The 25,237-nt window shown below is 58.8% G+C and overlaps 2 protein-coding genes across 2 annotated transcripts; both read left to right on the top strand.

The window, feature by feature from the left end:
• Positions 1 to 1,012: 1,012 nt before the first annotated feature.
• LOC123362752 (prosaposin-like) lies at positions 1,013 to 5,909 on the top strand. The gene is made up of 7 exons (XM_045003211.1): positions 1,013 to 1,059; positions 1,697 to 1,827; positions 2,123 to 2,215; positions 2,937 to 3,114; positions 4,910 to 4,975; positions 5,787 to 5,811; positions 5,842 to 5,909. Exons 1-6 carry the CDS (start codon positions 1,014 to 1,016, stop codon positions 5,795 to 5,797), a joined length of 525 nt encoding a protein of 174 aa, XP_044859146.1. The 5' UTR covers position 1,013; the 3' UTR covers positions 5,798 to 5,811; positions 5,842 to 5,909.
• Positions 5,910 to 8,459: 2,550 nt separating this feature from the next.
• LOC123363220 (pulmonary surfactant-associated protein B-like) lies at positions 8,460 to 19,950 on the top strand. The gene is made up of 10 exons (XM_045004100.1): positions 8,460 to 8,852; positions 9,396 to 9,467; positions 9,554 to 9,679; positions 10,525 to 10,653; positions 15,756 to 15,845; positions 17,735 to 17,918; positions 18,560 to 18,720; positions 19,143 to 19,223; positions 19,437 to 19,544; positions 19,859 to 19,950. The coding sequence occupies exons 1-10, from the start codon at positions 8,460 to 8,462 to the stop codon at positions 19,892 to 19,894; spliced, it is 1,380 nt and encodes a 459-aa protein (XP_044860035.1). The 3' UTR covers positions 19,895 to 19,950.
• Positions 19,951 to 25,237: the final 5,287 nt, after the last annotated feature.

Here is a 25,237-nt window from a genome sequence, read left to right as displayed (position 1 = left end):
CCGCACAGAGCCCAGTGCCCTGTGGCAGGCAGGTGAGGGGAGCAGGTCCCGGCAGCCCTGGGGCAGGTGGTCACTGGTCCAGAGCAGGCAGGCAGATGCTGCAATGGACCCTGGGGAGGAGACCTCAGGCACTGGGGGAAGGGCCTGGAGATCCAGCGGCCCACCCAGCACCAACCTCCATGCGAGGGCAGCTCTGTGTCCCACCCGTGCCAGGCAGCCCCCAACACCTGGGCAGGAGGGGTCCTGTCTGGATGGGGCAGGGGGTGGCGAGTACCCGGGGACCCCTTTAGATTCCTCATGCAGGCCACAGGGTGGCCCTTTGTCTATGCACCCAGAGCCCCCATGAGTCTTGGGGGGCAATGGATAGGCCCTGCACAGGCACTCCAGCCATGCCCCCGATCTGCCCTCTCTGGGCCCCGGGGGGCAGAGATCAGCCGCAGTGCACGGTGCCCTGGCCACCCCCCAGTCCCTGCCGAGTGCTGGCGGCTGGATGCAGGGCAGATGCAGAGCCCTGCACAGTGACGGGCGGGGAAGGGGGAGGCACCATGGGGTGGGTGATCCCCTGGGAACCTCCCTCCCCGCCATGATCCAGGGCTCCTAACACCCCTGCAGCCTCGAGGCCGATACACCCCCCAACCCCAGAGATCCTGCCCCATGTACCCCGTCCCCCCGGCCAGCAGCAGGACAGGGGGCAGGTCGAAGGGAAGACACGGGAGGCTGTGAGAGGCAGAGACCCCACCCAGCAGAGGAGTTCTGAGCTGCTGCAGCCTGGGCCACTTGTGGACACTGAGGTTTCCTGGGGGGGCAGGAAGTGTTTGGCGCTCACGTCAGTTGCTATTCCTGGCTCTGCTGGAGAAACCAAACCTGCCCCACCCCCTGCACCGCGGCGGGGGGCTCCCCACAGCACCTCGTATTGGCTCCTGGGGCCCAGGGACGGGGCGTGGCCAACCCCCTCGGGGGATATAGGGCCAGGGAGAGAAGGGGCGACACGACGCGCCTACCTTGGGGGCAAGATGATGGCGGTGCTGCTGCTCCTCTCCCTGCTTGTGGGGCCGACTGGTAGGAGCCGGGGTTGGGGTGGGGGGGGGCTTGAAGGGAAAACAATGCCTAAGGTATGGGAGATGAACCCAGGTGTCCAGGGAAGGGGCCCCAAGACCCCCAGCCTGAGACGGGGCAGAGGGGTGAGGACAGGCCATTAGCCCCGAGCACCCAGGCTGGGTCCCCACCACAGCCCCTCGTCCGCTAGCTCCCGTCAGCACCCCCTCTGCTTTGATCATCGCAGTCTCCATCACCCCCCTCCTGCCACTCCCCTCTGTTGTCCCTCCCCTCCTGGCTCCTCGCCCCCCCATTCACTCCAGCCTCCCCCTGCGGTTCTCCCCCCCCATTGTGTCTCTCTTCCCTATTTCCAGCTCCCCTAGTGTAAAGAGTTGGGGGCTGCAGGTCGGGAATGAGGGGCACCAACAGACCTGTGAGAGGAGCCCAGGGCTGGGGTAGCAGGGGGCTGCAGTTCAGGACTGAGGGGAACCAGCAGAGCTGGGGGGGAACTTGGGGCTGGGCTGGCAGAGGCTGTGGGTCAGGAGTGAGGGGCACCGGCAGAGCTGGGGGGAGTCCAGGGCTGGGCTAGCAGGGGGCTGTGGGTCAGGGCATTAGCAGAGCTGGGGGGGCCCTTCATTCTGCCAGTTCTCTCCCTTTCCAGCCCTGGCCCTGCCGGGGGAGCCCCCCGAGTGCCTGCAGGGCCCTGAGTTTTGGTGCCGGGACATGGCCACAGCAGCCCAGTGCGGCCAACTGCAGTTTTGCCTGGAGTACGACTGGAACGAGCTGCCCGAGGTGAGCGAGCTGGTGCCTCCATGGGGCTGGGCGCGGGGACTTCGGTGCCTCCCAGCTGGTACGGGTTGGGGGTGGGACCGGTGGGCACCTGGGGGCTTATTCCCATCCCTCTGAGACCCCAGCGCAGGCTCCTGCCCTTAGGGGGGCCCACGGTACCCCCCTGGGGGGCCCTGATTCCCCCCCTGCCAGCTCCAGAGCCCAAACCCCCACTGCCCCAGGATCCGAGAAGGCGGACCCTGCGGACAGGTTGACATGTGTTGGGAGGCACTGACCTGGCTGCTGTGTCCCGGCACAGGGCGCTGACGAACGGCACCCCCTGGTGAAGTGCTGGGCGTGCAAAAAAGTCATCAGCAAGCTGAAGAAAATGGTGTCCAACACGCACAACACAGTAAGGACCCCTTGCCGGGCAGTGAGTGTGCCAGGGTGATAGAGTGTGCATGCCAAGGATGGGGGCCAAGAGTGAGTGTGCTAGGGTGGGCATGTGCAAGGGAGCCTGTGAGAGTGGCAGGGCACATGCCAGGCGGCATGGGGGAGTGGGTGAACACGTGCGAGGGAGAGTGCAAGGGTGGGTGGGCATGTCTGAGGGAGTGTGCCAGGGTGGGTGGGAGTGTGCAAGGGTGGATATGTCTGAGAGAGTGTGTGATGGCAGGTGGAAGCGTGTGAGGGCAGGTGGAAGTGTGCAAGAGTGGGTGGGTATGTGTGAAGGAGTGTGCCAGGGTGGGTGGGAGCGTGTGAGGGTGGGTGGGTATGTCTGAGGGAGTGTGCGAGGGTGGGTGAGCATGTGCAAGGGTGGGTGGGAACGTGCGAGGGTGGGTGGGTATGTCTGAGGGAGTGTGCGAGGGTGAGTGGAAGTGTGCGAGGGTGTGGGTATATCTGCAGGAGTGTGCGAGGGTGGGTGGAAGTGTGAGGGTGGGTGGGTATGTCTGAGGGAGTGTGTGATGGCAGGTGGAAGCATGCGAGGGTGGGTGGGAGCGTGCAAGGGGGTGGGTATGTCTGAGGGAGTGTGCGAGGGTGGGTGAGCATGTGCAAGGGCAGGTGGGAACGTGCGAGGGTGGGTGTGCACCAGGCCCCAGCCAGTGCCTTCCCAACGCTCCCTGGCCATCCTCCAGAGCAGCGTGGCAATGGCCATCAAGAAGATCTGCTCCAAGTTCCGCTCCGGCTTCGCAGCCAAGTGCCACCGGGTGGTGGACCGGTACATGCAGCCCATCGAGGACGGGCTGGCCCAGGACCTGGAGCCCCGCGACATCTGCGTCTCCATTAACATGTGCAAGAGCCAGGGCCACCCAGGTGAGGGGGGCTGCCCCTGAGCCCACCGCGCCCGGCAGGGCAGATCCCTGGGGGGCTGGGGCCAGCGCGCTGGGAGCTGGGCAGTGGGCTGGCTCTGTGGGGCCCCTGGCTCCAGGAGGGCAGAGCTGGGGTCTCTCCTGCAGCCTCCTGCCCCCTCCCACCAGGGATCAGGTCTGGGGTACCAAAATCAGGGCGTGTGCCAGGGTCCCACCTCCCCCAGCCTGACCCATGGGTGCCCCTACCTGGGCTGGGAACCCAGCGGGGGAGGGGCTGTACCACTGCTGTCAATGGAGGGGGAGGGGGCTTGCTCCTGAGCCATGGGAGCTGTGGGGTCACCCAGCCCCAGCCCTGCGGCCAGGCTGCTGCCCTCTGGTGCCCACAGCTGGTCACTGGGTCCCTGCTGCCCAGCACCTCCCCCTAAGCTGCTCCTCCATCCTGTCTCCCTGACCCCTGCCTGGCACCAAGCCCCCATCCCAATCTGCTTCCCTGTAACACCCAGCCAGGCTGGAGGGTGACTCCACGTGGCGCCCCCGGGCGATCACCGGGGGAGATGTCTGGCCCACCCTGCGGGGATGGTGCCCAGCCCCAAAGCATCCGAGGGAGCTCCGGGGTCTGTCTGCGCCCAGCAGCCTGGTGTGAGGGTCCCTGGGAGATCCAGCCGGGCTGGGAGGTGCTGCACCCACCTGGCTCCATGCTCCCACAGGCCCGCAGCTGGCTCCCAGCGGGCGGCCAGCCCAGGAGCTGCAGGAGGGGAGGCTGACGGGGGAACCTCGGGCAGGAGACATGGCACGTGCCCCCTGTCTGCCCCTGGGAACGATGGCTCAAGCCCTCTAGGGATCAGGCCCAGCCCCCACAAGCACTGGGGAGGGGAGTCACCACCCGTGGCCCCTTCTCACTGACACGAGGCCACTGCCCCGAGCCGTCACCCCTCGGCCCCCCCATGGCTGCCTGACACCTCCCCCCGGGCTTTCCCAAGCCCCACCCCGCGCTGCAAAGGGCCCTCGGCTGTGCCCACAACCATCTCCAGCCCGTGAGGGCACTTGAGACCAGGGAGTGCTCAGGGCTGGGCAGCACCACCCGCATCAAAGGAGCCGCTCTGGAGAAAAGCGATTTCACAAGAGTGGCAGCTGGGGAAGTGGGCGCGGTGCCCCCCCCCGCAGGAATGTGCTGCCCCCCCCCCAGGGATGGGGAGTCTGGGGGAGCTAAAGGGGCTCAGTGCGGCCACCCCATGGGCGGATCTCCAGGGCTCTGGCTGGGCCCAGCCTCACCAGCTAATCCCCTTCCAGGGGGGTGTCAGCACAGATCCCCTCCTGGTCTGACCCACAGGCCCTGCTCCGGGCTCCACTCACAGCTGCCGTGCGCCCCCTCTGGGGAGGCACAGACCGCATTGGAGTCCCAGCCCTCCTGTGAGGGGCGTGTGGGGCCAGGGCTCTGCCAGCTGCAGCCAGGAGGAAGGGGGCTCAGCCCATCTCTACAGAACCTCCTGTCCCGCCCCGAGCTCTGCGCACCCACTTCCCACAACCTCTCCCCGGGCCCCATCCCCTCGCGCCAGACCCCATGGGCAGCACTGGCCCAGTGCATGTCGCTCTCTAGTGGCCGGCCCCTGTCGTGACACCAGCTGGCTGCTTGCTGCGCCCAGAGGGAGTTGCACCCTTAGCTCGGGCGCGAGCGGCTGGGCACTGACGGCCCTGGGTTCGATCCCTGCAGCGGGATGCAGGGTCTGTGGTCCTGGCTATGAGCAGCTGAGGGGCTGGGCCCTGCCTCAAATAACACCCATATTCTCCATGGTCTCCAGGGTGGAAGGTTCCTGGCCTGCCCCAGGCCCCAGCTGCAGAGAGCTCTGCGGATGCCATGGGACCAGGTGAGGACAGGGCCGGGAGGATGGGCCAAAGATGGGGGGCAGAGAGTGACACTGACTAGGTGAAAATGAGGGCAGGGGAAGGGCAGGTGGTGAGGGACTGATGCCGGGGTGATGGGCATGAGGGACAGATCCCTGGGGGGGCAGCACTAGGGCGGAGGGGTAGAGTCACAAGCTCCCTGGGGTTCTGGGGTCGATCAGCCCTGACCAAGGGCTGGGCACTGAGTGAAGCGCGGGGCCTGGGCCTGGGAAGCCCTGGCCGATCTGGGCTCAAGTTTGGGGATTTCTGTGCCCCCTGGGCAGGGACCAGGGGCCCCCAAGGCAGGTCCTGGCCGGGCAGTGGCAGTGGCAGGGCAAAGCTCCCCCGTCCTGCCATGGCCACGGAGTCCAGTCCCAGACCAGATGCCTTTTCCCCAGCCCAGCCGGGCACCCTGGGGCAGTGTGGAGCTGGGGCCCCTAGTGCTGGCTGGTCCTTCCCCGCCCCCAGAAGGCCGAGGCCTGCCTGGCCCCACAACCCACCCCAGTGCCTGGGCAGCTGAGCCAGCTCCTGGGGGCACAGGGGACGCCCAGCCCAGGGGAGCATGAGGACCAGCTCTCCTCCCCCCTGCCCAGGGAGCCCTGGAGGAAGGTGCTGGACCCCTGGGATGGGGCACACGTAGCCGGGGGAGGGTCACCCGAGGCCCCAGAGATCGGCTGGGCTCTTGGGGAGAGGGGTGAACCCTAATGGCCCTTCGGTCTGTCCGGCCTGGGTCAGACTCCCCCATTCCCTGCACTGAGTCTGTCTGTCCCTCACTGGCCTCTCTCTCCTCCTCAGATGCCGCGTGAGCCAGGGCAGAGTGGAGCCCCTGCTGCGCCCAGAGCCCCGGCAGGAGCGGCTGCCCCCAGCTGTGACACCCGCCCGAAAACCAGCCTTTCAATAAAGCTTCTGCCTGCAGCAATTGGGACATGGGCTCCTTTCTGTGCCCCACGGCCCCAGCCTGTGGGTGCAGCTCTCGCCACTCAGCCACCAGGCAAATAACCAGGGGCGGGGGAATGCACAGCAAAGCTCTACTTCTCCTCCTCCCCCTGGGGGCTGCCTTCTGCCCTGGGCTCCCAGGAGCTCTCCCATGCAACGCACTGCGCCCGCCCCATGCCCCCCCCAGCGCTCTATGCCAGCTCAGCCTCCCTGGGCCATCCAGCCCAGCTGAGCGATCCACGGGCGCCCGGACCCCTGCCTGTGTGCAGCCCCTGGGGACGGAGCTGGGCCTCAAGGCGATTCTGTATTGCGGGCTGGGCACAATCTGTGCTGCCCGCTGTCACCCGTCAGGGGCCCCCTCAGGATCGGGAGCAACGCCCCCACCCTCGGCGTGGCCTGGGGCCGTTGGCTGCCAAGAACTGGCCCCCGAGGGCCCTTGTGCCGCCAGGAGAGGCCAAAGCCAACAGCCCGAGCACCTGAGCACACAGCGCCATACCCCTCGGGGGCAATGTCAACACGCCCCGAGCGGGGCAGGTAAGGGCCTGGGCCCCCGTCGGGGGGGCGGGTGACAGCAGCAGGAGCCCAGGACTCTGTGGCGCCAGCCTGCCCTTCCCGCAGGCCTGGGGGCAGGTGCCCTGGGCCAGGCACCGACTGCCCCGGGGCGCGTCGGGCCAATCGAGGGGCCCAGCGCGGGAGGGGCAGGCTGAATGCGGAGCTGGGGAGGGATTAGAACTTGCCAAACAAGTGACCTCATTTCACTCCCCCCCACAGCAAACAGCCCCCAGCTCTCAGCGAAGGACAAACCGGCAACTCCCCCCGGCCCAGCCTGGCAGTGAATGGGCCACTCAGGGCTGTTTGCTCAGCGGCGCCAGCCTCCGAGCGGGCGGGGCTGGATCCTGATCTAGGACCAGGCATCTGGCCCTGCTCGGTCCAACCCCCACTCCCAGTCCAGAGCCCCCCAGCCTCCCTGAGGCCTTGTGCAGCCCGGGGCTCTGACACAGGGAGCCCTACGCCAAGTGGCACAGACACAAGGCACGGGGGCCTGGTCACACGTCCCACATTTGGGGGGATCCCAGGCCTGGGCTCAGCCACAGACTGAGCCCTGAGCGCACTGGCTGGGTCACATGGGCATCAGGCCCCCATCCATCACCACAGACAGAAACCTGAGTGAAACTCCAACCGGCACCTTACAGGGCTGAGCTGTCGGGGGAGCCCAGGGCTGGGTTAGCGAGGGCTGCAGATCGGGGGTGAGGGGCACCGGCAGAGCTGGGGGCGGGGCAGGGCTGGGGTAGCGGGGGCTGCAGATTGGGAGTGAGGGGCACTGGGGCTGGACCTCAGCCAAGTACTTTTGCCTCTTAGCCACTCACTTTGCTAAATTTAATCCAAGCCCCACCCCTGCTCCTCCAGGGGGATCCTGGGCACAGTCCCATTGGCCGGGCCGGGCCCCCCTCGCCCAGCATGGCTATAAAAGGGGCGCGGGATGCGGGTGCTCGAATGCTTGAGCTCAGCATGGCCGGGTCCCGGCTCCTTTTGCTCACCCTGCTCTGCGGAGGCTCAGGTAGGAACAGCCACAGGGACTGGGCTGCCGCCCTCCACCCCTACACTGCCTGGGGCTGGGAATCAACTCCACGGATCCAGCCAGTAGGATGCATGGCCCCGGGCTGGGAGGGGAGTGATGGGCACACGAGGAGAGCCCCTGATGGGGGCGTCTGCGAGGCAGGGGGACCCCTCACATGGCAAGGGCTGGGGGCAGATATGTCTGAGCCATGGGGAGTGGGCTGTAGGGACCCAGCCAGGCCCCTGGGAGAGCAATGAGACGAGACCTCATGCACCTTCCTGCCCCAGGCTGGGGGAGATGGGACACGGCTGGTTCTCCCAGCTCTGCCCTCCAGGCCTGGATCTCCTCCCCAGCGATGGGCGCATGGGGTGGAGGCAGGAGGGGCCCTTCCATGAAATCCTTCGCTCCCCACAATGGGCCAGAGCTGCTCCTTGGACCCAGGGCAGACCCCTGCATCTCCACCCCATGTGCAGCACCAGGGTGCCATCAGGTCGCTGTGGGACTAACCCAGAGCCGGAAGGGCAGCTATAGCCCAGACATGGGAGGGCTCAGCATGTAAGAGTCCAGGGGACAGGACTAGGACTCCTGGGTTCTCTCCTCAGCCCTGGGAGGAGAGTGGGGTATAGTGGTTAGAGCAGGGGGGACAGGGGCTGGGAGAGAGGACGCCTGGGTTCTATCTCAGCTCTGCTGCTCACTCTGGATAGCTTCCCTTTCCTGCGCTGTACCTCAGTTTCCCCATCTGTAAAAGGGGCTAATGCTGCTGGCCCACCTTGGGTAAGCGCTTTGAGATGCAGAGACCTCTAGAAGGGCGGCTCCGGCTGTGGGGAGAGAAACCTCTGGCTGCCAGACCTGGTCCCCTGGTTTTGAAGGCGCCTTTCACTGACGTCCCGCAGCCCAGTTGCCGTTCTGTGGCTGGTGTCGGCTTTGCAGGTGTTGACTGGCCAGCTCAGCCACAGGCTCTTTGCTGTCCCAAAATGGAGCATCCCCTTTGGAAACACGTCCTGCCTTTGATGCTGTCGCGTGGGTGGCGAATTCAGCAGAGGCTGGTGGAAGACATGGAGCCAGAGAGCGCGGAGGGAGGACAGACAGAGGGATGCAGAGAGGGAGAGACAGGGGGACGGAGGGAGCGTTGGACGAAGCACGGCTGCCCCAGCACGGAGGCTGTCTGTCCCTGGTGCTGGCCAGGCCCCAGCTGCGTGTCACTAACCGGGCCTTGGCCTCTTTCGTCCCTAGCCCTGGCCGGGAGCCCGCTGGCCCAGCAGGGCTGTGCCGAGGGTCCAACGTTCTGGTGCCGGAGCCTGGCGACGGCTGTGCGGTGCGGCGCGGTGCAGATCTGTGCCCAGGCCGGGTGGAACCAGGCTGCTAAGGCAGGTCTCGTCCGTGCCCCGCAACTTGCTGCGGTCAGGCTGGGTGAGATGTGTGGAGGCCATTCCCTGCCAGCCGGGGGCTGCGGCCAGGCAGAGGCGTGTGCTGTCAGAGCCGCAGATCCCGGGTTCAGGGCCAGCAGGGAGCCTGGCTAGGGGCAGCCAGCGTGTCCCTGAGCCCCGGGGGCTTGGCCCCAGCCCTGTCCAGGGAGCCCTTGGGAGGCCGGCAGAGAGAGAGTTGGGTGGGGCCAGAACCGGGGTCCCAGGAAGGGGGGTGGCCACAGCTGGCCCTTGGCCTGGGGGGGCTGCAGCTGAGCAGCCCTGGGGCCCCTGCAAGAGCCATGGCTGGGGGGGTGTGGGAGCCGTGAGGCAGGATCTGGGGGGGCTGGTGGCTCAGCCATGAGGCGCAGGGCTGGGGGGTGCCCTGGGCGTACTGGCCCCAGGCCATGCCCTGCTGACGGGTGTGGGGGGAGAAGGAGGAGCAGCTGGGGCCCCATAGAGGGGCCCTGACCCCACTCATCCCCTGACGTGGTCTCTCCCCCACAGGAGGACATGTGCGCGGATTGCGGGCAAATCATCACCATCCTGACCCGCATGGCCAAGGATTCAGCCTTCAAGGTACTGTGGAGGGCCAGGGCTCCTTTCTGCTAGGCCTGGGGGAGCGGGCGCTGGCTCTGCCCCACTCACACCCCTTCCCCCCACAGGAAGGCATCCAGAAGTACCTGACCCACGAGTGCACCCTGCTGCCCCTGCACACCCTGGTGCCACACTGCCAGAAGGTGGTGGACACGTACTTCACCCTCTTCATCGCCTGCCTGGAGGGGCAGATTGTAAGTGGGACCCGCCTGGCCCCTTCCCCGTGGGGTGGGATCCCTATCACTGCCTGACTTTCAGCGCCCAGCCAATCAGATAACAGGGGGGCGCTGCTGCCCTCACACGATGGCACCACGCCAGGAAATAAAGCCACCCCCAAGGGCTAGCAGCCCAAAGGAGCACCAGCCACACCGCTGGGACATGGGCTGGTGGGGAAATTGAGGCACAGAGGGAGAGGGACTTACCCGGGGTCCCAGTGAGTCAGGGACACAGGCTGGGACTAGAACCCAGGAGTCCCAGCCCTGTCTGCTCTACCCCACTAGACCCTACTCCACAGCCTAGGCCAGACCTGCTGCCCTGTCCCTTGCTGGACCCACCAGGCACCCGAGCCTGCCCTGGGCTCGCTGGCAGACGCTGTGCCAAGGGGACGGTGACCCAACCCACTGAGCCCCAGTCTTGCTCTGCCGGTGCCCGTGGGCACAAGGGCTGGGCAGTGCTGGCTGGTCACCCCACGTCACGATGGGCTGGGGTCACTCTGTCGTGCAGGGGTCTCTCCTCCGGCTAGTCCGGCCTGGCACACAGGAGAGCAGAACTGGGGCAGATCGGATCAGAACCGGCCCACAGCTGAACTGGGCGGTTCCAGCAGGGGGCGCAGGCAGTGACACCCCACAGCCAAGGGGTCCCCAGTCCCCTGCACCACTGGGATCCGCCCCTCCAGAGGAATTCCCAGCCCCAGGGGTCGGGCCAGTGTCCTGGGGCCCCTGGGCATTGCTCCCCATTGTGTCACTCGCGGATCCCAGGGCACAAACCCACATCCCCCCTCCGCTCCCCCTGTGTCACTGACCAGTGCTCTGCCCCTCAGAAACCCACCTCCATCTGCGGCAGCCTGGGCCTGTGCCCCACGGACCCGTCGCAGGACCAGAGCCAGGACAAGTGTGTTCTCCAGCTGCTGCAAGGTCTCCACCTGTATCTTCCCGATGGTCAGACCCAGGTACAGGCACCTTCACCCCTCTGGGCCCGATCCTGATGCCATGTGGGGTTCCTCTACCTACTTCAGCAGGGCTGATGTGCTGAATTCTGGGGGCTGCTCCCCCATACAGAGGGCCAGCACCAGGCCTAGGTGCCCATACGTCCCCCCGTGCCCTGGGTGCCCCATGACACCACACAGCCTGATAATGAGCCCATCCCTGCACCATGGAATCAGGGTCCTGGATCCCACCTTCACTGACAACCCTGATGACTGACAAGGAAACCCCCCTGGAGCAGTCTGGCTGCCTGAGTCTGCTGAGAGCCTGAGCCCATCACTCTGAGGGGCAGCAGGGAAGCTACCTAGCCTTGAGCTCATAGAGCTGGGTCCTTTAGCTCAAGCAGAGGCTCGAGTTCAATGCCTGCCCTGGGGCATGTGACGGGGGTTCCGGGGAGCCACACTGAAGTTATTCAATTAGGGTGAAGTGCAAAGAATGGGGCAGACGATCCCCAAAGCTGAGGGATATTCCAATACTTAGATTTACCAGCCAGCCCAAAACAGCTTCTGTAATACCTCACTGATTACCCAGCAGCCAGCAACACAGTTCCCTTAAAGCAACCCAACCTCAGGCCTCCGCCCAGACACCCAAGTCAAATATGATGAGCATTACTGAAAAGCTTATTCATCATATAAGAAAGTTCTACCAATCCCAAAGGATCGGACACATTACCTCCCAGGTTAATGAATATTCCAGATCTTACCCAAATACATGCTACAGCCAATTCTTATCAACTAAACTAAACTTTATTTAAAAAGAAAAGAGATGATTGGTTAAAAGATCAATATACATACAGAGATGAGAACGGTTCTGAGATCAGATTCATAGCAGAGATGGGGAGCTTTGGAGTTCTCTGAATTAGTCCAGAGGTTATAGTCCAATGTCCATATTCAGGGTGATCCAGGCGGGACTGGAGAGCTCAGTCTTATGACTTAAGCTTCCCCGGCATGAAGCATCCAGCAGATCTGAGATCAAAAGGATCCAGACCCAAAGGAGTTTTATACAGTTCCAGGCCTTCTCTTGACAGCTCGGAGTCCTTAGGTAAACAATAGACAATCATGGAGACTTGAAAGTAGACCTATTTCCTAAGCAGCACCGGTAATTAGCTACACTGATTAACATAAGGCAATGTATCCATTAGGCAGTTTATCACAGACTTTAAAGAGACATCTAGACAATGACATTATTTCACCCAAGATTCATCTAAACGTTAATATTCCCTTTTGATCTCTGAATCAATAGCTCTAATGACAGACAAGAACTGTCTGTTTACATGGCTAACATTTAACAAGATATGAGTACACACATACAGTTAGTATCACCTCTAATTCGCTAACAATACAGAGTTGCATTTCAAAGTTCTGGCCTATCTAACATGGAATGGCCCTAATTACCATTCACATACTTTTCAAACATGTCTCTAAAGGTTAAATTTGGGTCATTTATCTTGCAGGAGGCTTAACCCTTTCTGGCTATGCGTTACACCCCCAATGTGAGATTGGTGTAGACAGGAGTATTTGAAGCTCCTGGATACACCTAAAGGACCTCCCAATATTGATATGAGCTGTGTTTATATTGAATCCTTTCTAAGGCCAAATTAGTGATGCATCCTTTGGCCCAAGTTGACAACTTAGTCCATATTCTATCAAACACTCTAGTGATTTCAGGATTGAGCCTATGTGTTAACTTAACATAGACATCAATGTTTTTCAGAGAGCACGTACTTTGACATTTAGCCATGAAGGTGGTGAGGTGTTGTACCTCAGTTTCCCTTTTCGCACAGCAGTGCAAGCTTGTAATGGTTTTTCTGCTGTGGAAAGTTTTAGAATTGTGTATAGGCATTAGCTGTGAAACCTCAACATTATTAGGCTTTCTAATACAAAGTGTGTTCTTATTGACCCAAACAGCATAATCATAAGGATTTCTATTACACAGTATGTTTTCATGTACCACTCTTAACATGTTTGAGGATTTTCCCCATAAGTCATACACATTAGACATTTTTACAGGTTTTGGCATCAGCCGTGAGAACTAGTTACAAGAATTAACATTAGCATTAATATTAACATCAAATCTGTCACAAGTGCACAATCACAATGTGACGGTGCTGCCTGTAGGAGCCAGCTGAGGTTACTCAATCAGGGTGAACTGCAAACCAAATGGGGCAGACAAACCCCAAACGCTGGTGGTTATTCCAATACTTAGATTTACCAACCAGAACAAAACAGCTTCTATAGTACCTCACTGGTTACTCAGAAGTCCAAACCACACAGTTCCCTTAAAGTGCCCAGCCTCAGGCCTCAATCCAGACACACCTGTCAGATATGATGGTGATTCCTGAAAATCTTATCTCATCATATAAAAGAAAAGGTTCTTCCAATCCCAAAGGATCAGCCACATACCCAGGTCCAATTACAACTTAGATCTTACCCAAAATACACACTATTAGCCAATTCTTATTAACCAAGCTAAAATTTATTAAAAAAGAAAAGAGAGACGTGTTGGTTAAAAGATCAATATACATACAGACTTGAATTCAATTCTTGATGTTCAGATGCATAGTAGAGGTGAGCTTGTAGTTGCCAAAAGTCCTTTTAGAAATAGTCCAGAGGTTATAGTCCAATGTCCATATTCAGGGTGGCTCCAGTCAATGACTGGGGATCTCAATCCTTATGGTTTAAGGTTTCCCCCTCTTGAAACCCAAAGCAGATCTGAGATCAAGTAGGATCACGTCCCAGGCTTCTTATACATTTCCAGCAGCCTTTCGGCCTGAGAAAACAATAGGCTTAACTCCTTCTCCCAAACAGCCTGGCAATTAGTACAAGGTAATTTATCCATCAAACAGTTCAGATACAGGTTACCACAACCTTCAAAGAGACACATAGACAATAATACTATTTTCCTTAAGTGTCTTCCTACATGTTAATATTCCTTTTTTGATCTTTGAATTAAAGTTATAGCAATAGACAAGACTTGTTTGCTCATATCACAAGCCCTGAACAAACATCTACCCTTGATCTCTAACAATGCAGACTTGCATTTCAAAGCTCTGTTCATTTACAGATCTTCCTAACCACTTCTTAAGGTTCACCCATGGGTCAGGTCAGTCGGTGAGTTAATTAACTCTTTCTGGCCCTGTCATCTTTCAATGAGATATTATAATATACTCATAACGTCACACACAATCACAATAGTTTTTGTCATGCCAAATCTTTTGGTTAGCTACCTTTGTAGCGTTCCCTTTACCTCAGGGTTTTCTTAACATAGACTTTTAGTTTAACCACATCCTCGGGGCTTCGGTATTTTAGAGATGAGTGAGGCAAGTCTGTTAGGGCGTTTGCCTTTCAAGGGGCAACTTGCCTTCCTTCTTTTCCCTTTGTAGAGGGTTGAAATTTGAGCTTTCTGGTACACCGTAATCTGTGGGATCCCCAGCTATGTGCTTATTGCCAGCCACTGTGGGCAGCTTTGTTCCCCTCTTGTGAGCTAGGGTATTTGCATGGACAACATGCCTTAAAGAGACACAACCATTTTCTAGCATCATGTCCGAACTACAGTTCTCCTGCTTTTCAGCTACCGATTTCTGCATCCACAAGGCATCAGATGCATCAGAGCTTACTAAGCAATCACCTGACATATCCAAAGTGTCTATAGGACTATTTACGAGGCTGCTCTGCTGTGTAATGCCAGGAATCCAGCCTCCCTTTTGAACCTGAGACACAAACTGTTCACTTCCAATTTCAATTCATGAAGCCTCCTTTAAGCTAGCTCCACTGGATTTTTCCAAAGCAAAGTCAGTGGATTCATTTTTATTTGAAAAACTCTGGCCTTAGGCACCAACACACTTTTCTTAGTAGAGAAACTGTTTACTACCAACACTGGCCCATTAAGAGACAATGGTTCATTAAGAGTCAAAGGGAGCAATTCTTTTTCACCCCCACTAGGACAGCTACTGACTTCTCACAGACTTCAAAGACTTCACCCAGAAATCCCTTCCCTTCTGCAATACCATACTCTGCAACAGCTTGCTTTAGCTATGTTCAGAATCGACTTGGGCACAATGGACAATTTAACAAACTCCTTCTAAGCGTCACTCAAATCCAGAACTACCTCTGGGACATCAGGGAAATTTTCACACAACTTCCTCTCAGGCAAGGTGCTAGACTCCGTATTCGAAAGATTAGAGACATTCTCTTCCACTTTGCAGGTCTCCTGGCTGACAACACACACAAGCTTGGGGGCCATTCCCGCCTTGTCAGGAGTTTCCACACTCTCAGTGGGTAACAGTCAAATCACCTCCGTGCTTTCCTTGTGCCCTGGCTATATCACCCTGATCAGACAAGGTTGTCATATCTTTACTCAGCAACACACTAGGATCGCCTGGCCCCTGGGAACTAGCTCTGACATTAACGGGATGTGACCTAGTTACAATGTTGTTCTCCCCAGCAGACACAGACTTAGGAACGTTTCCTTCCTGGGCTTCAGTTGTGTCCAGAATCAATTCCGAGACAACTGATACATTTTCACCCATCATAGGCTGACAGGCTTCTTCCATCTGCTCCACAGACAAAGAACTAGAGACAAATTATTTTGTAGCAGACACACTGCTATTCTCCCAGCAATTGTGTCAGGCTCTCTGCAGCTCCAGGCAGCCATAGCAACCTCCTAAACATCTCTGGCATCCAGCCACCAGAGAGGACAGCGCCACCCAGTGTCCAGGTGGGGGACTCTGCCCCACCCATGGAGCTTGCTACAAGATCCATCCAGCCCACATCCCCACAGGAGCTACCCCCTGGGCTGCCACACCCCAAGCAGGTCCGCAGTGGTGGTGGGGATCAAACCGGGGTTGCCCAGATCCAGAACAGTGAGCATCTTGTTATGTGTAAGGCAGCCAAGGTCCCGTCCCCTCAGGCCACGTGTGGCTGGAGACAGGCTGGCTTGAAGGGCTCCCTGGCTTGGCTGTGGGAGTGAAGCTCAAGGGCGCAGGTGGAGCCCCACTCTCTGGCTGGTTGCCTGGCACTGCCAGGCCGGCCCCCAGCTGCCGGAGCTGACCCCGTTCTCTTTTCCCAAGGGAGGCCACAGCAAGGACCTGCCGTTCCCGCTCCCGCTGTGCTGGATGTGCCGCTCCTTCGTCGGCCGGATAGAATCCACCATCCCCAAGGTGCTGCGCCCACCTTCCCCCCTGCCCCCGGGGCATCGCGGGAGAGACCCCAGAGCTGGCCACCGGCTCCAGCCCCGCCCAGGCTGGCAGCAAATGGGAGGCTATGAAATGAGCTAGGCAGGTCTCAGCTCAGCCAGCGCTGGCTGGTACAGGTGCTGGCAGCCCACAGCTCCCAGGGCAGGGCGTGGGGGACGCTCGCTCTGCCACGTGGGAAATGCCTGAGGAAACTAAAGTGCGTTTTAGCTCTGAACAAATGACGTGGGGAGCAGCCCTGCTCGCTCCATGGTTCCCATGGGTCCCCCCATCACTCCGGCGCGGCTCCGGGAGAGCTGGACCCTCCCCGTGCTTGGCATGAGGTGCCGTCAGTCACCTTCAGGGGTGGGGCTGCACACCTGGGCCCTAGGGCAGGATGGGGCTGGCAGAACCGAGAGCAACTGGAATTTGGAGCCTGGCTTGGCTGGCCGAGCCGAGGAGGAGCAGCAGGGGCTGGCAATGGGCAATGCCCCGGGGACAATAACCCCAGGTGCCCTTGAATTGGAGAAGAGGGAGCAGGAATCAGGACCTGTGGGAAATGCTCATAGTTCAGTCTTTGTTTTGTTCCCAAGTTGGGACAAAAAAATCAAAGAGTTTTTATGGGACAAAAAGCTCCAAACATGTTTCATTGGAGTCGGTTCAACATTGACACCAAACTGCATCTTCCCAGGGTGCCACGGTGCCTCATGTCCCCTGCCCGCGCTCTCCCCTAGGGGCCGGACTCACTAGCCAAACTACATCTCCCATGATGCACCACATGGCTTGGTTAGAGGGCACACCATGGTGCATCATGGGAGATGTAATCCAAGTATGGGAGAACACCAATGCTCATGAGGCACCACAGGCAGATGCACAGGCATAGCTGGAGACACACCGGGCTGCTAAGCCAACTTTCCCCTGCCTGCTCCCCCAGGCTGGCTTCAGCTCCTAGCCCAGCCGATCCCTCTCCTCCACCCGGGGCAGCCTCCGCTTTAAGTCTCACCCCCTCGAGAGCTGACTCAAAACCAAACCCTTGTTTGGTTTTTCGGGTGGAAAATTTCAATGGTTTGTAGAAACTGCATTTTTGGTTGGAAACTAATTTCAGTGGAGAATTCTCAGTCAGCTCGAAGGAGACTTTAGGCCCCCAGACTGTGAGCCTGGAACTGCCAAGGCCCCTGTGGCAATTCCTCTGCGGCAGAGAGGTTCTGCTCCTCCCAGAACTGCAATGCCCAGGGTAACTCTGAGCTATCAGCCCTAGTGCCCAGGTTACGGTTCATCTCAGCTGTTTACATGGTGCCAGGCATCTGTGCTCGGGGCCTCTGGCACCACACTGCAGAGAAACGCCTGTGCAGCCTAAATTGCCTCCTGCAGTGGCAGCTGCAGCTGGCATCTGTGCCCAGTGGGCACAGAGCAGTGCAGTGGGGCAGACCCACCCCGAGGGTGACATGAGTAGTCAAATAATGCCTTTTCCATCCAAAAAGAAATGGAATTTTCCAGATTTTTTTTATGAAAAACCACCATTTTCAGTAAAAAAAAAAATGGGTAAAAATCTTTGGGTTTTGGTCAAAGTTCTTTGGCTTTTAAAAACGGAGGCATTTGATCTAGCCCTTGAAATCTGATCTCAGAATCATTTTAACTTTTTTTTTCTTTAAATCAGGGAGTTTTTCCATCCACATTTTGAAAAAAATGGCAGGAAAAACCTGGAATTTTCCAAAATGTCCAGCAAAAAATAATGAGTTTTCTTAGGGCCTTGCTGCAGCCACTCCTGCAACGGGAGCTGGCCGGGGGGAAGGAGGGGACCTGCCCACCCGCTAGGGGGGCCAGAGGTGAGAGAGTCCGGGTGGGGCACTGACTCAGGCTGTCTGCCTTTCCCCAAGGGGGCCATCGCCAAGTCCATGTCACAGCTCTGCCATCTCCTGCCGGGCACCATCGGTGGCATGTGCCAGTGCCTGATGGAGAAATACACCACCACCGTGCTGGACCTGATCCTAGACAAGCTGGGCCCACGGCTGATCTGCGGGATGCTCCTCATGTGCACCACGGGGGAGAACTGCAGCCCGGGTGAGTCCTGGCCCTGGCCCTGCTCTGCTAGTCCTGGGCTTGGGGGCTGGAGCGTCTACATTGCATTTTAACCCTAGGTTAAGGATTTTCTGACCTGTGCTTGAACCTGAGGCTCTGGCGTCCACACTGCAGTGTGCAGACCCACCAGCTTAACTCGAGCTCGGATCTGCCAGCCCTGCAGGGACCTGGGGTCTGGCCCTGGGTTAGCACAACTGCAGTGTAGATGCAAGGGGTGTTAGGCTTGAGCCCAAGTTCAAGCCAGGGGCTTACAGTGCAGCGTAGACACACTAGAGAGCAGGGTGTTGGCCCTTCAACGGCAATTCCCTGGCCCAGTACTAGGCTGTCATGGCTGCAGCCCAGAACTGAGGCATTCTAGGGCTCCTAGTCTGGAGCAATGCTGGGAGGTGGAGCCTGGGGCACCAAGGCATGCTGGGATGGGGCAAGGCTTAAATAAGCTGCATTTTAATGCTGTCCTGGCCAGGCTGCCTTGGTCCTGGGCTTTGATGACCCCCGGGGGTAGGACCAGGGCACTGGGTGGAGACGTTCCCTGGGGCTCATGTGTATTTCATGCCAGCCCCCAGCTGCTGCTACGCTGCCCCCAGTCTTTGTGCCTCTCATGTTACTCCTTGTCCCCCCTGCAGACCCACCCTTGGTGCCGCTCCTTGCCCAGAGCGCCGAGTGCCAGGCCTGCGTTGCTGTCCTGGGCCTGGCGAAGTCGGCCGTGCAGGCGAACAGCACTGTGGCAGACGTGGAGGTGGCTCTGGTCAGGGCCTGCAGTGGTGCCCACCAGGGCTGGCAGGAGGTGGGTGCCCAGGCCGCTGGCAGTGACACAGGAGCGATGAGGCCAAGGGGCCTCCCCAGATGGCTCCTAGTTCCCAGCTCCTCCCCAGGGTCCCATTCCCATGGATGTGGCTGTCGGTGCCGGGGGATGTGACGTGATGGGTGGGGTTCCTGGCAGGCAGAACGGGGCTGGAGGATCTACACAAGGGGCTCTCTGTGAAGGTGGGGTCCCTGCTGTGCTAGTGTCTGAGCTCCCGGCCATTGGAGCCATGCCCCATGGGGTCTCTCTGCAAGAGAGGGACCCTCACAGGTGAAGCCAGCCATGCCCCTGAAATCTGCAAGGAGCACTCAGGGGGCAGGAGGGCATCAGTGGGGAGGGGGTTGGGGCTCCACAGACAGACAGACGACCCGGGGGAGACACTAACCTGCCTCCTTCCTCCCCAGTGCAAGAGCTTCATGGAGCAGCACTGGCCCCAGCTGCTGACCTTGCTGCCAAAGGCCTGGGACCCCCAGAGCACGTGCCAGGTAAGAGGAGCCGCAAACACCCCTTCCCCAGCCAGGGATCCAGGCCACTTGCCCCAGCCAGGTGGCACCAGGACCTGAAAGGAAAATCCTGAGAGACTCTCTCAGCTACTGTGGCTCCCAGCCGGGCTCCCTCCATCACCGCTCAGAGGGGAGCTGGCCTGACCTGCCCCTGAGGCTGACGGGCCTTGTGCTTTCTCTGCCACCCGCACACAGGAACTGGGCGCGTGTGAGGCTGGGACGGGCCCTGCTCCTGGACCCGAGGGCTGCATGCTGGGACCAGCCTACTGGTGCTCCAGCCTGGAGACTGCCAAGCAGTGCCAGGTGAGTACTGTGCCGGGGGGGGGGGGGGGGGGACAAGGCACACAGGCAAGGGACCAGCCAATGTGCACACAGCTTTGCCTCCCCTCACTCCCCTGGGAGGCCCCTTTCCACCCCACCTCCCCCATTCCAGGTAGGAGGGGGGACACAAGACCTGCTCCAGGTCCATGGGGGCCCCTTTCCCAGCATCACTGGGGCCCAAATTCCTCCTGCCTGTGCAGGTCACCCCAGCTGGAGCCAGACTGGGGCCACGTGGGGGCAGAAGCTGGAGGGGACCCTGTCTGGCTCTAACATCTCCTCTCCCCGTTCCCTTCCAGGCCGTGCAGCACTGCCAGGCCCACAGCTGGGCATAGCTGGAGACACACCAGGCTGCTGAGCCAACACTCCCCTGCCTGCAGCCAGCCCAGCCCCTCCCTCTCCTCCACCCAGGCAGCCTCCACTTTCAATCTCACCCCCTCGAGAGTGATTTCCTCCCCTCTGCCCCCGCCCCCCCAGCCTTGGCTACCCACTCAGTGCTGCTGGCCCGTGCCCGTGCTCTGCCCCAGGGCGTGTGGCACCAGGGGTAATGCCTGCGGCTCCAGCACTGCTGGGATAGTCCTTGGGCAGGACCATGGTGGCTTACAGAGATTGCATGTGGCCTCCTCGCTGGGGAGATGCCTGCCTTTGGAACTGGTCAGCTGGGGCCAGTGCTAACTGCTGGGCCGAGATTCCTGTGCCAAACCGCAGCTGTCGTCACACGTCCAAGGCCCCTGGCTATGCTACAGCTAGAACTGCCAGGCCAGGCCAACCCCAACGGGCAGCTCCCGCACGTGCCTATAAAGAGGGTCCAAGGCAGCATTTGGCATGTGCTGCATCTCCCAGGCAGCCGTGGCCTGAAACCCAGCTGAGATCCAGCTCCATGCTGGGACCCCGTTTGCAAGGTGAACTGCACCATAGACAGGAGGTGAGAGAGAACTGGCCAAGCTCCTGTTCCTCCTGGGCCATCTGCTGAGTGCTCCTCAGAAAGGGGGAGCTTACACACCCACTGCCCACTTACAACTCCCACTGCCAGCAACGCCAACCCGACTGTGCCCTTCACAGGCCCCCCTGCGAGGGGCGTGGCTGCTGCAGGGAGGACCCCCCCCCCACGAGGGGCTAGCCAGATCCCATCCTGTGCTGGGAGCATGACAGTATTTCACACACCTGGAGGAAGCAAATTCTAACTGCTTTGCTCCTGCACCCCTGGGCCAGCAAGGCGCCCGCATGCGATGCGGCCACCTCCTCCCCTCCCCTTCCCTTGCAAAGGGAGCAGCCTTCGAGGGATGTAGCCTCTGCAAAAATTTGGCTCCAAGATTTTGAACATCACATCCATGGGCTGAGGCGGGGGGGAGGTGGAGTTAAGACAACACACACTATTCCCTGCCCCAGTGACACTTAGAGTCTGCTGCCCTGCTGGCCGCGGGGCGTTGGGGCAGAGGGGAGCTGTGGGGCTGACGGTGCTGTCTAGTGTACAAGAGAAGGGTCTCACGGCAGCTGAGTCACAGTGAGAACCACACGCTGGCTTGGCTCCCACATCAGAAGACGTGCTTCTCCCCCCCAAGTTGCGAGCTTTGCCGCAGCGATAAAGCCACAGCAGCCTCTGCACACCGACGACACATCTGAAATCCCCCCTGCCTACAACGTTCAGCTGCTTCAGGAAACACCCCCTCCTCCCGAGGGTCAGCCCCCCTGCTCCCCCTCGCTTGGTGTAGCGGGTGAAGGCTCCGACTTGCTGTATGGAGAAATGTACCTGACAAATAAAGCTTTGGATTCACACTGTGACTGGCCAGGGTGAGATTACAGCCCTTCACATCCCCTCCAGCCCCTTTCCAGTTCCATCTTCACTCTCTTTACTACCCCACATTGACTGGGGTTTTTAACATCCTTCCCGGGGCAATGGTGGTAGCCGGGGCCACTCCAGGCACCTCCATCCCTCTCTGGCGTTGGCTACTGCTTCCAGTCGCTCTGTGGGACTGCGCGTCCCCAGCCTGCCCTCCCGCAAAGGGTTCAAAAGGTTTCTCTCTGGCACCCTCTTTCCTCACACGACTTGGCTACCACATGACGGCTTCCTGGGGGAGTGAGAACAGGCCTCAATGCTGCGCTCTGCTCATGGCACAGCCAAGCTGCCGGGGAGCAGTTCCTCCGATCTCCTGGCTGGGGAAGACGCCGTCACAACCAATGCCTAGACTCTGGCCTAGACACTCAAAAGGTGTCTAACTTGCTGGCCACCGTTTTAGAAGCTCTCCAGCTCTTGTGGCTGTTCATTAGCACCAAGCTTACAACATAATTTCAATTCGACCCCCTCAAACCCTGGGAGTTTAATACTCCTCTTTTAGAGGCTCCCTGCACTGGCTGTAGGTTCATGGGCCCAGTTCTCAGCGACTGTAAATAATGGAGCAGGAAGCAGGTTCATGAAGAGTGTCCCGTTTTTCACATACCCTCTCCCATGTAGAATTTCCCAGCCAGTCCTGCTGGTTTTCACTGGTGCTGTTACAGCAGCTCTGATGCACACGGTCATAGCAGCCGAATGTAAAACCCCCCGAGAACCAGTGATGACAAAGAGTAGGCATCTTTAGCTGCTCACACACTGTTAAAAATCCAGCCCTAAGAGCCTAAATCCCTTGTAACAGCAGGATGTAGGCTCCTAAATCACCTAGTTTCTGACCTTTTGACCCAGGGTCCTAGGAGCTCCTTGCTGGGGGAAGATGTGCCAAGGTGTGAATTTAAACCAGTGCTGCTCTTACTTCAGTTTCAGAGGCTCATTGGGATTTAGCTCTAGGCGCCTGGGAGCACACAGGGTGACGGGAAATAAGCCGCTGTGATGCGGGAACACTCAGGGGTTTGCACCCGTTTAACTCTAGCAGTGTAAATAGTGACTGAAGAGCCTCTCTAGACACAGCCTTGCATCAGCTTAGTTCCATTTGTGCCCGCCCATGTGGACAGCCTGTAGCTTAGAGTCAAATCCTGGCTCTTATCGAGTGCTTTTCATCAGAGCACTTTAGAGAGGTCAGTGCCATCAATGCATTTTAAGGATGGGGAAACTGAGGCACAGGCAGTGACTTGCCCAAGGTCACCTTGCAGGCCAGCAGGTCTCTTGAGTTCCAGCTCAATGCTCCATCCACTAGGCTACACTGCCTCGCAGTGCCATTTGAAACCGGTGTCAAACCACGCCTCCGATTAGACCAGTGCAAGGACAAGAGGAGGATTATAGCACAACAGGTGTAACCAAGAGGGTGAGGGAATTGCTGGCTTAAACAAAGGAAGGGCAGTTCTAACACTTACTGCCACCAAGCCCCTGGTTGGATGGAACACGTCCCATCATCCTCTCGGCCTGCCCTTCTTCCCATGCCTTGTGAACCCGGAGCCACACACCCAAAGCAGAGGCAGGGGGAAAGCAGCAGGGGTCAGAAGGAGCCTCCTGAGCGAATACACTCCATCCGTGCACTACGCTCCGCAGGGCTCCTCCTTGGCCTGCCTGCTGTCTGCAAAGTCATCAACATGCAGCAGCAAGAGGGTTACGTGCCCTTGTTTTCACACTGACACAAACAACGCTGTCACGTCCCTGACTTGCTGAAGCCACAGTGACCAGCTTCCACCTGCTATCTCCCACCATCAGTGGCTGACTGACTTTTCCATCAACAGGCTCGTGGGACCGCCTCAAAGAGACCCCAGTGGTGTGGTTCCACTCTGACCTCCTCTGATGTGGTGGGCGAGCGCTCCTCCCCTTCTGAAGGGTGCCCCCACACCCTGACCAGCACCTTCTCCAGGGGAGGCAGGGGCACAACAGAAGGAGGCCGAGAGCAGTTAGAGGAGCTAGGCCCAGCCCCCCAAGGGTATTGGGGTGCCTAAGTCCCATCCATTTCAATAGGAGTTTGGTACCCAGATACCTTGGAGGGTCTGGCCCCTGCTGGCTCCTTAGGAAAATGGGAGCTGGGGGAGCTCCCACCATCCTCAAAGGGAGACGCTGGAGCGGGGAAAGGAGTTGTGCCTGGAGTCTGTCCCAGCTGAGGGGGAGGGCACTCGAACAGAAGCTGGGCTAGGTGGGACAGTCCTGCCAAACTCCAACAGCCAATGGCAGGCTTCCCACAGCTCTGACAGGGTGTGAGATCCCACACCCGGCCTGGCCCCGCCTGAGAGGAGACAGAAGCAGGTGCACTGAACAGATGGGATTTCAGAAGCAATGAGGCCAGGCAAGGGAAATAAAAAACAGGCCTGAACTCCTTTAATATACATAAGGGCTGGCAAGTAGAAGAGAGGCCGTTCCTGCTCCAAGCCTCGCTAGCCACTGTGCCCAGGGCAGGGTCTGCTCCAGCAACCAGCCAACGGCAGTACAGCTGGAATGGGGACGTCGGCGGGACATGAGATGAGGGGAACAGCCTGAGTTCCCTGAAGAGTTTTCCAGGCGGGACCGGCTTCCTCTGCCACGGGCACAGGCCAAGGTTTGCTGGGGCCTGTGTGCAGCCAGAGACCAGCAGAAGGGCACTGGGTGATGCGAGACTCCATCCCACTGTCCCCTCGGAGGCTGGTGGAGAAGCTGATCGGGCTGAGTCCTGCTGGCACGTACTGTGCATTGTGCTAGGCCGGGGACGAGAAGCGCCATCCAGCTGTGGGGGGCAGCGTCCCAGTCTCTCCTCCGGTTCCCTGGAGAGGATGGTGGTAAACATCTGTAGCACTCTGCTCTCCTCTCACGCTCCCTGCTGGTTGGTCTCATCCTCATCCCGCCTCTTCCAGATCTGCAAAAAGAAAGAAAACCCATCACTTTGGGGTTTCTTTCCTGCCCTCAGCAGAGCTCAGGAAGGCAGCGTGGCCTAGTGGAGAAGGCACAGGGCTGGCCGTCAGGAGAGCTAGGCTCTGCTTCTAATCAACACGGACGCTGAGCGACCTTGAGCAAGGCACTTCTGTGTCGCCGTTTCCCCTTCTGCAAAATGGGGATACTCCCCCACTTACCCCTCTGTGATTCTTATCTGGCCCCCACCACCACAGTAACCAAGCTCTTCACAATCTAGAGGGTACATATCCTCTCACCGCCACGAAGCCAGGCAGTGCCCCTCTGCAGATGGGGAACTGAGAAAATCAAATGACTTGCCCAGGGATTTCCCCCTTCAATACATTCATCCCCTTTGGGAAGGGAGAGCTCTATATCCTAGTAGAGAGGATAAGAAGGGAGTTGGTAGAGCATAGGCAGGAGCTAGTGAGGAACAGTCACACATTAAAGAGTCCCATTTAAACACAATACATGAAGGCAAGCAGCTGAGTATTGACAAAATGAACAAGTGCTTCTATACAAATGCTAGAAGTCTAAATTCTAAGATGGGTGAACTCAAGTGCCTGACCTGAATGAGGATATCGCTATAATAGGCATCGTGGAAAACTGATGGAATGAGAATAATCAATGGGAAGTGGTAAAAGCAGGGTACAAATATCCAGGAACGACAGAGTAGGTCGCGCTAGTGGGGGAATGGCTCTGCATAGAGGCAAATAAAGTGAACATCTGAAATGAATCAAACTGTGCCATACAATCTCTATGGACATTCCATGCTTAACCACTGAGCATTTAACAGCGGGAAATGTGCAGGGAGATTAGAGAGGCTACAAAGGTAGAAAATGCAATAACAGGGGATTTCAAATATCCCTGTATTGACTGGATACACGTCACCACAGGACAGGAAGCAGAGAGA

Source organism: Mauremys mutica, chromosome 2 (assembly GCF_020497125.1).
Source record: "Mauremys mutica isolate MM-2020 ecotype Southern chromosome 2, ASM2049712v1, whole genome shotgun sequence".
In the NCBI taxonomy this organism is placed as follows: Eukaryota; Metazoa; Chordata; order Testudines; family Geoemydidae; genus Mauremys; species Mauremys mutica.
The sequence above is the reverse complement of the archived record's forward strand: the minus strand, read 5'-3'. Positions and strand labels throughout refer to the sequence as shown.